The 14,207-nt window shown below is 45.4% G+C and overlaps 1 protein-coding gene across 4 annotated transcripts in view; it reads right to left on the bottom strand.

Annotated features, from left to right (window-relative positions):
* Ubr2 (ubiquitin protein ligase E3 component n-recognin 2) overlaps window positions 1–14,207 on the bottom strand; it is an 80,877-nt gene that overhangs the window by 45,955 nt on the left and 20,715 nt on the right. For 2 of the 4 annotated variants that reach the window (XM_052192054.1, XM_052192055.1), the window contains exons 4-11: window positions 13,672–13,785; window positions 9,241–9,371; window positions 7,171–7,309; window positions 6,314–6,376; window positions 3,619–3,739; window positions 2,483–2,590; window positions 1,652–1,740; window positions 328–426 (exon numbers count right to left, since the gene is read on the bottom strand). In XM_052192054.1, coding sequence (XP_052048014.1) covers window positions 328–426; window positions 1,652–1,740; window positions 2,483–2,590; window positions 3,619–3,739; window positions 6,314–6,376; window positions 7,171–7,309; window positions 9,241–9,371; window positions 13,672–13,785 — 864 coding nt within the window. Of the gene's footprint in view, window positions 1–158; window positions 258–327; window positions 427–1,651; window positions 1,741–2,482; window positions 2,591–3,618; window positions 3,740–6,313; window positions 6,377–7,170; window positions 7,310–9,240; window positions 9,372–13,671; window positions 13,786–14,207 lie in introns of all 4 variants that reach the window. The other 2 variants (XM_052192053.1, XM_052192056.1) reach the window with 1 other exon arrangement.

Raw genomic sequence — 14,207 nt, 5'->3', positions numbered from 1 at the left:
CATGATCACCTTGGTATTCAAAGGCGTGTGTCAGAGGTTGCCTGTCTGACCCCTGACTGCCTCCTGAGGAAGTCCCCTAACAGGACACGCAGGTCTTACCTCTCTCATTCTGAGGTTTAATGGAAAACAAGAGTGTTCTCTAGTCTTTCAGTACTTACAAGTGAAGGAACTGTGAATATCTGAACCGAGAGGTCTGCGACTGAAAACTCTCTGTCGTGGTCATCTGTCACATAATCTCTCTGCAAACGCTCATAGTTCTAGTAAGAAGGCAAAAAGAGGCAAGGCGTGCCAGCTATGAGTTACAGAGGAGAGGCAACCACTACTCACCAGAGTAGGTGCGGTGAAGAACTGGACAGACAGAGCAGTCACCGACACTGCTCGCTCGTGATCATCCTCCATAAAATCCCTCTGCAACTGCCGGTAATTCTAAACAACAAGGGGGAAATTCACCTCTAGTCCACAGCCACCACATGGTAGGGATCATACAGACTAATGCACAGCGACCACACGGTAGGGATCATACAGACTAATGTACAGCGACCGCACGGTAGGGATCATACAGACTAGTGCACAGCGACCACACGGTAGGGATCATACAGACTAGTGCACAGCGACCACACGGTAGGGATCATACTGACTAGTGCACAGCGACCACACGGTAGGGATCATACAGACTAGTGCACAGCGACCACACGGTAGGGATCATACTGACTAGTGCACAGTGACCACACGGTAGGGATCATACTGACTAGTGCACAGCGACCACACGGTAGGGATCATACAGACTAGTGCACAGCGACCACACGGTAGGGATCATACAGACTAGTGCACAGCGACCACACGGTAGGGATCATACTGACTAGTGCACAGCGACCACACGGTAGGGATCATACTGACTAGTGCACAGCGACCACACGGTAGGGATCATACAGACTAGTGCACAGCGACCACACGGTAGGGATCGTACTGAGAAGTCAGTGCTGGAGATGGCAACAGAGGACACTGCTAGGACAGCGGCTCTCGCTGCAGGAGAGCTGTGTCAATTAGGCTCTTCTGGAGCCCAAACAGGGAGTCAGAACTCCTAACACCCCGAGGCCACTGTACACTGGGGTGGGGCAGGGACACAGCAATATCCGGCTCTCTGTCCCCAGACTAGGCTTGTGTGGCTTCGGAACACACATAAACATGTGACTCCTTCAAGGTCAACATCAAGACATTTGGAAATAGGACACAAACAGATGTTCTGATAACAAGAGTGCTCCAAGTGACGGTCACATGTTTCCTGGACTAAGAGCTTCTACTTGGGGACACACATAAGTGCTGAGCAGAGCCGTGGGCTATGGAAGGCAAACCGTGAGCCCACTCTGTCAACTGTCTGGATTCATCACTGCCATCCTGACCCAACAAACAGTAGGATGAGACTGGTTCACAGCAGCGCAGAGCCTGCTCCAGCATTTTGAGTCCCAATCCCTGGATTTTTATTTTTGGGGGATGGGGCAGGGAGTCTACACCTTTATTAATAAAGGGTAAAAAGACTGTGAAGTTTCTTAGAATTTCAACTGGATAACCTGACAACTTACTGTTAAACACAATATTTTTTCCTTCTATAACCTCTTTATCAGCAAAACTGAGGGCAAGAAAACCTACTTACTTTTGCAAATCGAACAGCAAACAGCTTCTTATACTTGAGATCCATGAGCAGGCTGCTCATGAACAACTGGTGGTACACACTCCTAGCACCTTCAGAAAAGAACAGTGCGTGAGACAGGCCAGAGCCCTACTTCCAGAGCTTTGTGTGTCTCAGACCACAGAGCAAACTCTCTCCACTTTGTCCACAACGTAAAAATTTTAATTAATCCCTTTAATTTTTAAAAGGATTTTACTTTAACTATCTACATGTTTGTCTATGTATGTGGGTGGACATCATGAAACTGGCCCTGGCAGGCAGCTGGGAGCCCCTGATGTGTATGCTGGGAACAGAACTTGAGTCCTCTGCTAGAGCCACATGCCCTCTTAACCACAGAGCAATCTCTCCCAACCTGCAACGTTTTAAAAATGAATTGCATGTAAAGTTAATTCTCCCCGTTGTTCTGCAGGAGAAAATTTTGTAGGGAAGGTCTATGACCTAGAATAAACAACCTTTATGTTTAATTACAAAATCATATTTAGAGTTAGGGAAGGAAGCACAGGCCTGTTTTCCCAGCACTTCAGAGACCAAGGCAGGGGGACCGAGAGTTCCACAGCACCAAGTCTCTAGGCCTGCAAAGGCTGTCACTGTGTCAAACACTTCCCCTACAAATGTTTCCCCAAAAGTAGGTTAGAGTGCTAATGTCTGTGTTTGCTAAAGGCCAAGTTTATTTGCTAGTGACTGCATCTAGCTTTGCAACTGTCATTTTAAAAAGCATAAATATATTTATTAACTGAATTTCCAAATTAAAAGAAACTTTCATCCCTCAACCCGTAGAATCAATAAACAAGTCACCTTTCCATAATTTGGAATCATTAAGCATCAGTCTGTCGACCAGAGAAGAGTTTTCACCATCCGGACCTTCTTGTAATCCAACTTGACATAAGATCCTGCGAAGGCCATCTTTGAACAGAAGGAAGAGCAGTCATGACACAGAAACCAGAAGCTTTAGATGCTAAAGGAAGATGACTTCAAGGGCTCCAATCAGAGCTCCACATGACTCAGTGGTGGTTAAACTGAGAAAGGAGCACATTAGCTATTTTATTTTAATAAAAAAAGAGAAAATGGCAATGGCCTTCTCTGTTTTAATGAACTGAATTAGAGAAAAAGCATCCCAACCGCTGAGATAATGCTGTTCTCTAGATATTCATGCTGACAGAAGCAGATGTAGTAAAATTAACCATAAGCACCATCATGTTTAAGGAGGCTTGCTACAACACTGCTAACAGAAGAACCCATGACCCCCATGCTATAATATGCATCAATATGGGTTAGTTAGTAGTGCTATGTAAAATATTTCCCATCAAACTGAAACCCACTACAGCTCAGCCATGAGAGACCTGGGAGCCAGACTCCCATATCTTGTAAATGTCACACTCTAGGCAAGCTCACCCAGCATATATGCATAGGGTGTATATATTGTCTGCATTTTTAACCATCAGTTCACAGTGTGGTGTTTTTGTAACAGCCTTCAATACAAATATTAAGGACCATCCTTACAGTAGCATTATAATGCCTTGCCTACCTATGACGAGTGGCATAGACCTATCCCTAATTCACCCAACTTGCATTTTTGGCTTTGGGTGTGAGGTTCATAATTGTAGTATATTACAACTGTCTCTTTGTAAGCCGAGAAAAGATAAATCTAAAACCAACTCAACATAAACTGTATGTTCTAAGTACACATTTTCAGAGATGCAAAGTATTATTAGTCTTGTACCAAAGCTGTAGGAGGCCCAACAGTTAAATTACTTAAACGAATTTTATTTAAATTGTATCATCACTGGGTTCTTTTTTTTTTTTTTTTAATCACTGGGTTCTATATGGCAGCATTTTGCAGCTTTGCTTGTAAAATGCTCGACAGGATGTGTCACTGAAAAGAGTTCTTTATGTCACATTATTTAGACGTGGTCTCAACATATTAAACCTACCTGAGTATCCAATGATGCTTCCCAGCCACGAGAGAGCCTTCAACCCAAAATTCTGATGGGCGGCCACGGAGGAGTGCATGACCTGGACCTTGAGCGGCTTGGTCTGCCTGCTGGTATTCCTCTGAAAGCAAACGGGAGAGGACACCGCTTGGACAGCTGCCCAGGAGGCAGCGCGGCGGCAGCACCTGCCACAGCCACAAGCACTTCTGTTTTTGTCTTTTTAAATTTACTGATTCAGGTTACATTCTAGACAAATCGAAAGGTTCTGAGACAACGGTGGAGACCCCACCTTGTGAGTCACCAGCACCTCTGGTCATAGATTTGAAAACCCTGAGTGTCAATCACAAAAAGCTCAAATGCTCAAGTAAGCTTGCTTTCTGCCTTTGATTTCTTAAAAGACTTACTTTATTTACTTAAAAAATTCAGCCGGGCGGTGGTGGCACATGCCTGTAATCCCAGCACTCTGGGAGGCAGAGGCAGGTGGATTTCTGAGTTCGAGGCCAGCCTGGGCTACAGAGTGAGTTCCAGGACAGCCAGGGATACACAGAGAAACCCTGTCTCAACAAAACCAAAAAAATCCAAAAAGACAAACAAACAAACAAAAAAAAAAATTCAGTTCACTGTACAGATGGTGTAATCAGCTTTAAAAACCATAAAACTTATCATCTTAACTCTTTTGTTTGTTTTGGTTTTTTGGCATTTTTAAATGCAAATAACAGTTCTTTGTAAATGTATGCTACATTTTGTCTGCTCACCTGTCAACAGGCACTGGGTTCTATAAATTTCTCTTTTACCAGAATTCCTAGAAGCAAAACTACTGGCTCACATGGTAATTCTATTTTTAATTTCTAGAGAAATTGTCACATAACTTTCTGCAGTGGCTCCTGTTCCTTGTGTGCCTATCTGCACCCCAAAACAGTTTCAATTTCCCTAGTCCCCTGTTGACTCTATTTTTCTGGATAGAAGCCATTCCAGAAAGAGTGAGGCAGCTGACTTCCTCAGTTAGACTGTGTTCTTACTGGCTGTTTAGCTCTGTTAGAGAAATGTCTCCTGGGTCCAGCAACACTTCCTGAACACACAGCTTTGCTTCCTTTTATGTCTTGTCTGGGTTCTTTCTTTACCGCATCCCCATCACCTAGTTTTAACATGTATGGCTTTCTATGCATGCATACATCATACACATCTGTGTTAGAAATGCACTCTCTAAATCTGCCATCTGTCTTTTGACTTTGGGGATGAATATTTTGTTAGGTAGAAATGTGATGTGGCTAAAAATGTATTTCATTTCTTTTCTGACTCCTGGAGGTCTAGACTTAGCAAAGATATGTCTCTCCCGTAGTCACCCAGTTTCTTCACAAGAAACTTCTGTGTCAACCAATACACCTGGCCACTCTTATGCAAATACCACCAGGGATCACAACAAGAATGCCAAGACTCTGCTGGCATGTAAGAAGACATGAGGAGCCAACTGTTAGCATGGATTTACACATAGGTCACAAATCAAGGGCACAGCAATGCCTCTAGAGTTTTTGTTAGAGTTTGGAGCTTCATGAATCTGCCTTGGCGACGGCACGCCTGTCTTCTCTGCGCCGGCTCTGCACACATTTGCATGCTACTGCATCCGAGTGCTGCTGCAGCAAGCACTGGCTGCTACCAGAGAAGACTGTCTCAAGAAAGCAACGAAAGTAGAAATTCTAAAGCAAGCAGGAAGAGAGTAAGACAGAAGTCTCTTCGTAGGTGTTTCCCACCTTACTTCCTACTACATATTGAAGACACTGGACAACATAGAAAACTCTTTTTAGAAAAGAATAGTTGCATAAATGCAGTTATATGAAATAATTAAAAATAAACCTAAGCTAATCCCAGCACCTGGAGGATGTAGGTGGACCTTTGAGTTTGAGGCCAGCCTGTTGTACTGAGTGAGTTCCAGGACAACCAGGGCTACACAGAGGGACCCTGTCTCAACCCTCCCACCCCCAAGTATGTAAACAAAGCTAAATGTGGGGAGGATTTTTCTTTTAAAATAGCAAATTACTAAATGCTACTAAATATTGAATATACCTTGTCATAGTCTGGCAAGAAGTCCTTTTCTTGAATTTCAATATTGTTCCTAAAGGCCAGCTTAGTGCCTAAAAGTCAGCACAGAGCGCTCAGGACTAAGGGAAGCAGTGGCTTAGAGCACTCGCTGCTCCTGCAGAGCCCAGCCTGGTGTGGAGCACCTGCATGACAGTTCACAGCGGCCTGTCATTCCAGCTCAGAGCATCTAATTTCTTCTTCTGATCTCCTCAGGTCCCAGCATATGACACAGATATAAACATGGAGGCAAAACACACACACACACACACACACACACACACACACACACACACACACACACACAATAAATCTAAAAATAATTAACAACAAAGGAAAAAATCAGGACCACAGAGGTTGCTCAGAGCTGAGCAGAGAGCCTTGTAAGATGTCTCTGATAAGATATGAAGACAGAGACATATGTCTCCACTAAGTATCCATTGTCCTGATAGTAATCTTACAGAGCTTTGAGAGAACTAGAGTAATCGATGTCAAGAAACATTAGCCTTAGACACAACAGAGGCACTACTGGACTTATGAAGGCAAGGGTCTTAGTAAGTGCTGAATATAGAGCTAGTCTTAAGATAACAAAATACAACTGGCATGTTCTTAAATCACTTACCACAATGACTGTCTTCGCTTGATCACAGTACTGGAAATCTCCGTATCGGACAGACCTACGCCCCTGGAACAGACACGTGAGAATCACTGTAACAGCGTTATACTCAGCACAGCTAGCTTCAAACCCAGAAACACACTTGAACACACAACAGACGGAGGCAGGCCTCACGATCTTAACATCTGTCCTAGTCACCAGTGAAAACTAAAATTGTTCTTTAATGTTTTCTTCAATACTTAAACTACCAGTCTGTGTGTATGTGTGTGTGTGTTACTCTGACAACAGATCATTTATTCTAGCAGACTTCTATAACAACCAATCTCATGGCCCAGTGTTTTTAATCACTGATCAGAATTAGGGCAACTGTATATTCTTTTTTCTTTTGGTTTTGGTTTGTTTTTTAGATTTGTTTTTTTTTTTTTTCAAGACAGGGTTTCGCTGTGTAGCCCTGGCTGTCCTAGAACTCACTCTGTAGACCACACTGGCCTCGAACTCAGAAATCCGCCTGCCTCTGCCTCTCAGAGTACTGGGATTACAGGCGTGCGCCATCACTGCCCGGCATAGGCTTTTTAATAGTCTACCTGGTAACTGCTTAGTTCTTGCAATATATATTTGGACCAATATTCAAATGAAATAAAAAAAATTAGCCTAGCGATTTATACTTTTAACTACTTTTTTCTAGGCTAGCTTATCTGTAATAGATGCTCAGTTTCTTCAATCCCAGACACTGGGAGGTAGAAGCACGCAAATCTCTGTAAGTTTGAGGCAGGTATGGTCAAAGCAGCAAGTTCTAGCCAGTCAGGACTATGCATCAAGACTCCATATCAAAAATGTTGAATTTCTTATGACAATTTACTTACATCTCGATCGACTGTAGTTGCAAAGCCAATGGCTTCCTTCTGTGTGCAGTTAACGGCTTTCTGAAGAGTATAAATGACTTGCTCATAGGTGTGAACCTCATCATTGAACAGCATGCAGTAGTAGGTGTCACTCTTCTCTCTGGGGAGAAGGCATCAATGACATTAATGCAGTGTAAGGAGTGGGCGTGCCCATCAAGGCAGGCAGCTGTGGGCAGAGCAGCCCAGAGGAGCTGGAGGGAGGGAGACCAGCTTAGGTGCTGTCCAAACGGCTCAGGCTGATGCAGGCTTCTAGCCAGAGGTAACAGATACAGCAAATATTACCAGAGTGCTCTGTGTTGGTGGCCCTGGGTAATTAAATGAAAATAAAGTCAAACCAAACCAAAAACTGGGCTGTGGTGGCACATGCCTTTAATCCCAGCACTTGGGAAACAGAGACAGGCAGATTTGTGAGTTCGAGGCCAGTATGATCTATAGAGGGAGTTCTGGGACAGCTAGGGCTACAAAGAGAGCCCAACCCCCTAAACACACAGGAGAGGGAGGGGGAGAGAAGGGAGAGGGAGGGGGAAGGGGAGGGGAAAAGGGAGGGAGAGGGCAAAGGGAGTGGGAGTGGGAGTGGGAGGGGAAGGAGATAGGAAGGGGGAGAGGATGGAGAGGGAGAGGGGGAGGGGAGGGAGATGGGGAGGGGGAGGGAGGAGATGGGGAGGGGCAGGGGGAGGGAGGAGGGAGAGAGCCATCTGTTTCTCAGGCATTCAACTCAGATCTCAGAGCTGAACTGACCAACTCAATTTCATGAATATAATAACTGTCAATATTTCCCAAATAGTACAGCAACACCCTGTCCTATTAAAAACACTTTACCCTGCTGGGTGTGGTGACACACGTCTTCAGATCCTAGGATTCTGGAGGCAGAGGTAGAGGCAAGTGGATCTCTGAGTTTGGGGCCAGCCTGTCTACAGAGTGAGTTCTAGGACAGGCAGGCTTACACAGAGAAAGTCTGTTACAAACAAAAAGAAACAACAAAAAAGAAGGAAAAAAAAAGCCATCTAATACTTTACCTACAATCCCAATTATCTAGAACACATCGAAAAAACAGAGAAGTCAATCTGTGGTGATTGACGTCCAATTAATCTAATGATCTTCTAATGTCCAATCTCTAGCCTCTCCAGGCCACAATCACCCTCAGCTATGAACCAAGGTCCAACAAGCAGGGAGAGACGTTTTAGAACAGAAAAGGCGGTGTGAGGTGAGCACGACAATCAGGCCGTCCTTTAAACACAGCTGTGGCTGAATCCAACTGTCTGATCACAAGATTATGACCTCAATAGTCTAAATAAAAATGGCGGATGTACAGGAAAATAGCAGTGTTGAATAAAATTTAAAATTAGAAGCAAAATGCCTAAAATTGCATTTAAGCCTTTCGTAAATCCTCTAAATTCACTTATCCATGAAAGAGCTCATCCCTAACCCTTTCCAGTTTTATTAGTGGGCGCAGTGGAGCGCCTTTAATCCCAGCACTCGGGAGGCAGAGGACGTGCGGCTCGCAAGTGTGAGGCCGGCCTGGTTGCAAAGGACAGAGAGGTGAGGGTTCATGTGGGTTCTTTCTAGGGATCAAATTCAAGCTGTCAGGTTTGCTGGCAAGGACTTTACCTCCTGAGCCATCTTGTTAGTCCTGCATAGTTTAACACTGTTATAAACCAATCGACTTAGGAAACCCTTCACTGATTAATCATGCAAACTGCAAAACTATAACGCCAAACTTAAGATTCTGCTAAAATCTAACTTTTTTTTAAAAGCACTAGGTCAGTAAGGTGGCTAAGCAGGTAAGCACAGCTGCTGTCTGTCTGACAGCCCGAGTTCGATCCCCAGCACCTACTTGATAGCTAGAATTGCCTCCCGAGGCTCTCCTCTGACCTCCATCCATATGCAGAGGTAAGTACTCCCTCCTCCCCATATACAAACAAATGGATGAATAAACATTGTAATTTAAAGATTAAAGACTACATCATCTTGCCGTGTGAAAGATGTTAAAATTTAGCAGTTCCATATACATTAGGAATGGGCAATACTTACGCCACTTCCAAGTCATCCGGCAATTCACTCTCCTTCTCCCAGGTCAGTATATCTACTGCGTATCGAAACATAATAGCAAAAATGTTGTAAGTTCTCGCTATCACATCTTCTGACAGATGCACAAGAGGATCCTGGGGGAGAACAGAAAGCACAACCCATTAGTGCACACTGCCTTCTTCTACCTTCCAGTTCCAACTCTCAAACACAAGAAGGCTGACAGGTTCGTTTCTTTTTGTTGTTGTTGTTGTTGTTTTTGGTTTTTTTGAGACAGGGTTTCTCTGTATAGCCCTGGCTGTCCTGGAACTCCCTCTGTAGACCAGGCTGGCCTCCAACTCAGAAATCTGCCTGCCTCTGCCTCCCAGAGTGCTGGGATTACAGGCCTGCGCCACCACTACCCTGCGACAGGTTCGTTTCTTAATGAATTTAACCCTGTATGTGTTACAAAATATAAAATTAAACTTTGTAAACTGTTTCCTTTCAGTGATCTCAATTTTAAATCAGCTGAGTCAAAACACTCAGACACTCAAATGCCCAGTAAATATAACTAAGCATTCTGGAATGGCCCACAGGGATCTCTAACTTCTGCCCTCAAACCATCTTTCCAACTTTGTGTGGGAAGCCCCAAGTGGCACAATGGAGGAACGGTCTGCAGTCACGCCTAACCTTCTGAGTTCGATCCCTGAGGTCCTACACGGATAAAGAGAACCAACTCCTGCAAGGTGCTGATTTTCACACGAGTGTGTGGTAATGCATGTGTGCACATGCACATATGTGCACACACACACACACACACACACACACAAACCAAACCAAACCAAACAAAACCCTACGAAAGACGGAAAGGCAATCAGCTCTCAAATTTACATGGAAGAAATTGTGCCTTGTCCTATGTAGGACCTGGGAGATGTTTTTTAAATTAACAAAGGAGGTGTCACACAGTGTACTGTGGTCCCTGACCCACTACCCTTCCTGTTCACTCCTTTGCCCAGGGGCCACATGGAATTTTGATGGGCTTTTGTTAACGGCCTCGGTGATGAGAGATACTGCAGTTTACCGAGGGGAACCAGGTATGCTCCACACAGCATATCTAATGGCCTAAATGCCTGCTCAACACATTTTCTCCATAATCAGACAGTACCTGTAATGGTTAATTGTTTTAAAGTTATTTTTAGTTTACTGGTACGGATGTCTTGTCACCTGTTTCTGTGCAGTCCATACTTGCCTGGACTCTCAAGAGGTCAGAGGTCAGAAGAGGTGGTCAAATTCCTCAAAGAGGAATTGCGAGTTGTTGTAAGCTATTATGTGAGTGCTGGGAATTGAACCTGGGTCCTCTAGAAGAGCAGCAAGCGCTGCTCTTTCAAGCTGCTGAGCCCCTCTGTAGCCCTGCAACGGGGACTGTGCACTGGCGTGTGGAGGGATTGGCATCCTCTACGAGACAGAGGTCTGCGTCTATTCTGGGCTCATTTACACAAAGGTTTACTGAGGAGGACAACCCACCCTCAACGTCAGCTGCACCTTCTGATGAGGCGCCGGCAGGAAAGAGGTCCCAGCAAATGCCTGTCTGAACTCACTCCTGAGCCAGTGCAGCCATAGCTGCTGCCGTCAGACTCCAGCCTCTGAGAACGTTGGCTTCCCAAAGTGCCTGAGCGTTAGTGACTCTCCAGAAACTCCCAGGGCTTCGGTGCCAACAGGGACTGCTAGGTGCTCAGTCTCTCCAGCATGCAGACGGCCACTGCTGGGCAGGCCAGCTCCTCCTGCACAGCCCAGATCTACTAATCCCCCCTGTTATCTACCTGTGCTTGCTGCTTCTGTTCCTACACAAGCCCTGCCTAGTGAGCACTTTAAGTCACTAGTTTAAGTTGTTGGCTCTGCTCCACAACCCAGCTGCTTTAACGGGAAAGAGGTTACAGCAATACATTCCAACAGAGGCACGGCGCTGGAGTGGGGCTCAGTCAGCGTTAGAGCACAGGCTGCTCTTCCAGAGGGCCTGGGTTTGATTCTCAGTATCTCCATGGTAGCTCACAACACCTGTGACTCTGGTTCTATAGGGATTTGACACTCTCTTCTGGCCTCTGAGGACACTGTACCTACATACACAGTACAAAGACATACAAGCAGGCAAATATCCATACACCAAATAAAATGTGTGTGGTTGGGATTATCTTCTTGTTCACTGTGTAAAGGCTGTCTATTGTGCAGATGTTGGTTTCTGTACCCGCAGAGTGCTGAGTACTGTCTGGACTTTGGTATTGTTATTTTTGTGAAGCATCACCTGCCTCAGTGTTTCATCAACCTTCTTCATTACCTTCTGATTGGTTTAGCAAAGAGCTGGAGGCCTACAGCAGGGCAGCAGAGGACAGAGAACAGGCACAGGGGTGGGGATGGGTGACTGGCCAGTCAGACACGGAGGAGGAAGAAAGAGGGATGGAAGGAGAGGCAATAGGCCCGTGGCTCAACGTAAATTAGAATAAACAGGTTAATTAAGCTTTATTAATAAGCTAGCTGGGGAAACGGCTAAGATATAAGGTCTGAACGTTCATAAATAAACAAATATAAGTCTCTGGGTCATTATTTGGAAGTTGGCAGGTCACAGACAGTCCAGTGATATATATACATACATATCTTTAAAACAACGAAGTATGACTGTATTCAAAAAGTATTTATGAATAATAAAAGTTTAGACCTCACATAACTTTTTTGGGGGGGGTGTTGAGACAGGGTTTCTCTGTGTAGCTCTGGCTGTCTTGGAACTCACTCTGTAGACCAGGTTAGCCTCGAACTCAGAAATCCGCCTGTCTCCGCCTCCCAAGTGCTGGGATTACAGGCGTGCGCCACCAAGCCCGGCTCTTCACATCACTTTTGCATGACAAATTACTGTTCTGTTCTCTTTACCCAAATTATTTTTATTCTTTTGTATGCATATGTGTGTGGTATGTTTATGTATGTAGGTAGGCACGCCTGCACATGTGTACACATGTATAGAGGTCAGAGCTGAGGTCAGATGTCTTTTTCTATCACTTTCTACTTTTTTGAGGCAGGGTCTCTTGCTGAAGCCGGAGGCTAGTCTACCTAGCCACAGATATGAGTGCAGCAGAATGTTCCCTACTTGATTGATTGGATAATAAAGATGACAAAAAGCCAACCACTGGGGAAGGAGGGAGCGGGCCTCCAGGGTCTGAGAGAGGAAGAGGGACACAGCAAGGCGGGAGCAAAAGGAGGCAACATGTAGCCTGGGAACTGTTAGATATGGTGGTGGATTCAGCCACCAGAACATTTCTAACAGAATAGTTGATGAGTTTAGAACAATAGATTCTGCACCCAGAGGTTGTGTTATCTGCTGATTCTAAACTAAGACTGTCTGGTGTTTTCCATTTGCAGCAACTCAGGTGAGCAGGAGGGAAAGGAATTTGGCCAGGCTCTGGGACTTGGGACGCGAAGACCAGGCAAGGACAAGCTGCAGGGAAAAGTAACAGCAGCGGAGTGCAGGCTCTGAGAGTGCGCCCCAGCTAGTGGAGTAACAGCAGTGGAGTGCAGGCTCTGAGAGTGCGCCCCAGCTAGTGGAGTAAGAGCAGTGGAGTGCAGGCTCTGAGAGTGCGCCCCAGCTAGTGGAGTAAGAGCAGTGGAGTATAGGCTCTGAGAGCGCGCCCCAGCTAGCGGACGAAACTTAGGAGTGCAGAGCTGGCCACGGGACCTAGAGAGATCCATCAAGAGAGATCCATCTCAGAGCTCTGGCGAGCAGAGCCAGTGTTTGTGGGAGAGGCGATGGCTAGTAGGAACACGTGTTCTCCAGAGATGTACAGAGCTGGGAACCTACCCGGACCAACCGCTGACACCTAGCCAGCAATAGCGTGGATTGATTTTTTGTTTTGTTTAAGATCTATTTATTTTATGTGTATGAGTACACTGTAGCTGTCTTCAGACACACCAGAAGAGGCCATCGGATCCCATTACAGCTGGTTGTGAGCCACCATGTGGCTGCTGGGAATTGAACTCAGGACCTCTGGAAGAGCAGACAGTGCTCTTAACAGCTGAGCCATCTCTCCAGTCACTGTGGATTTTTTTTTTTTAAATAATTACACGCTACCCACGATTATCTAAGTCAGCCCTAGCACCTGAAGTAAAAACTGGGCTGGGAACAGTACACCTACTTAAAGTTCTACTAGGCAGGGTTCTCTACGAAACAGAATCCCTCATTGGGGAGGAGACAGGATTCCCTGAGGCTCAATGATCAGCTGTTCATGAGACCCTGTCTCAAAAAGTAAGGTGGAAAGCAACAGAAGATGGCCAAATTAGCTTCTGACCTCCTCCTCATGCCTCATACGCGCGCGCACACACACACACACACACACACACACACACACACACACACACACACGCACACGGCCCTGGTCAACAGGGTACACACTTAACGACCACTCTAGGTGACCTTACCTCCTCTCCCACAACTTCAGAACTGCTGAGCTCATGTTTCTGGCAGTAAGGACCCTCCTTCCACGCTTCAGTGTCTCCGCAGTCACAGAAGCCCCCCCCTCCTGATGTGGTCATCTTGAAGAAAAACAGGTATCTGGTAAGAGCTCACTGGGTTATCAATGATAAATAAGAATGTCAAGTGCTGTGGATGGAAAACTGCTTAAGTGTTTCTTTGCTTTCTTTGGAGAGAAAAAAATATCAAATAAAAGGGGGCTTATCAATGTTTTCCAGTCAGTAAGCAATTTCTAATGAAAAGGAGCTACTTTGCTCCGTGGGGCAAGTCCAGCTATTTCAGAGGCTGTGTCTGCACACAATGTTTTAATTACCCTCCAGAGGCTCCCCAGGGCTCTGCTGGGGAGCACTGCTGTCGGTGCTATGATACCATAACACAGCAGGCTCAGGGAAACAGTCTTTTTTTTCCTTAACAACTCCTAAAAATCTGTTCTTTAAAAGGGTTGCTAAAAAGCATTCACTGTTGAAACTTTATTAGCACCTGG

The sequence above is a fragment of the Apodemus sylvaticus genome, chromosome 9, assembly GCF_947179515.1.
Source record: "Apodemus sylvaticus chromosome 9, mApoSyl1.1, whole genome shotgun sequence".
Lineage (NCBI taxonomy): Eukaryota > Metazoa > Chordata > Mammalia > Rodentia > Muridae > Apodemus > Apodemus sylvaticus.
This window is presented reverse-complemented; position numbering and strand designations above follow the sequence as displayed.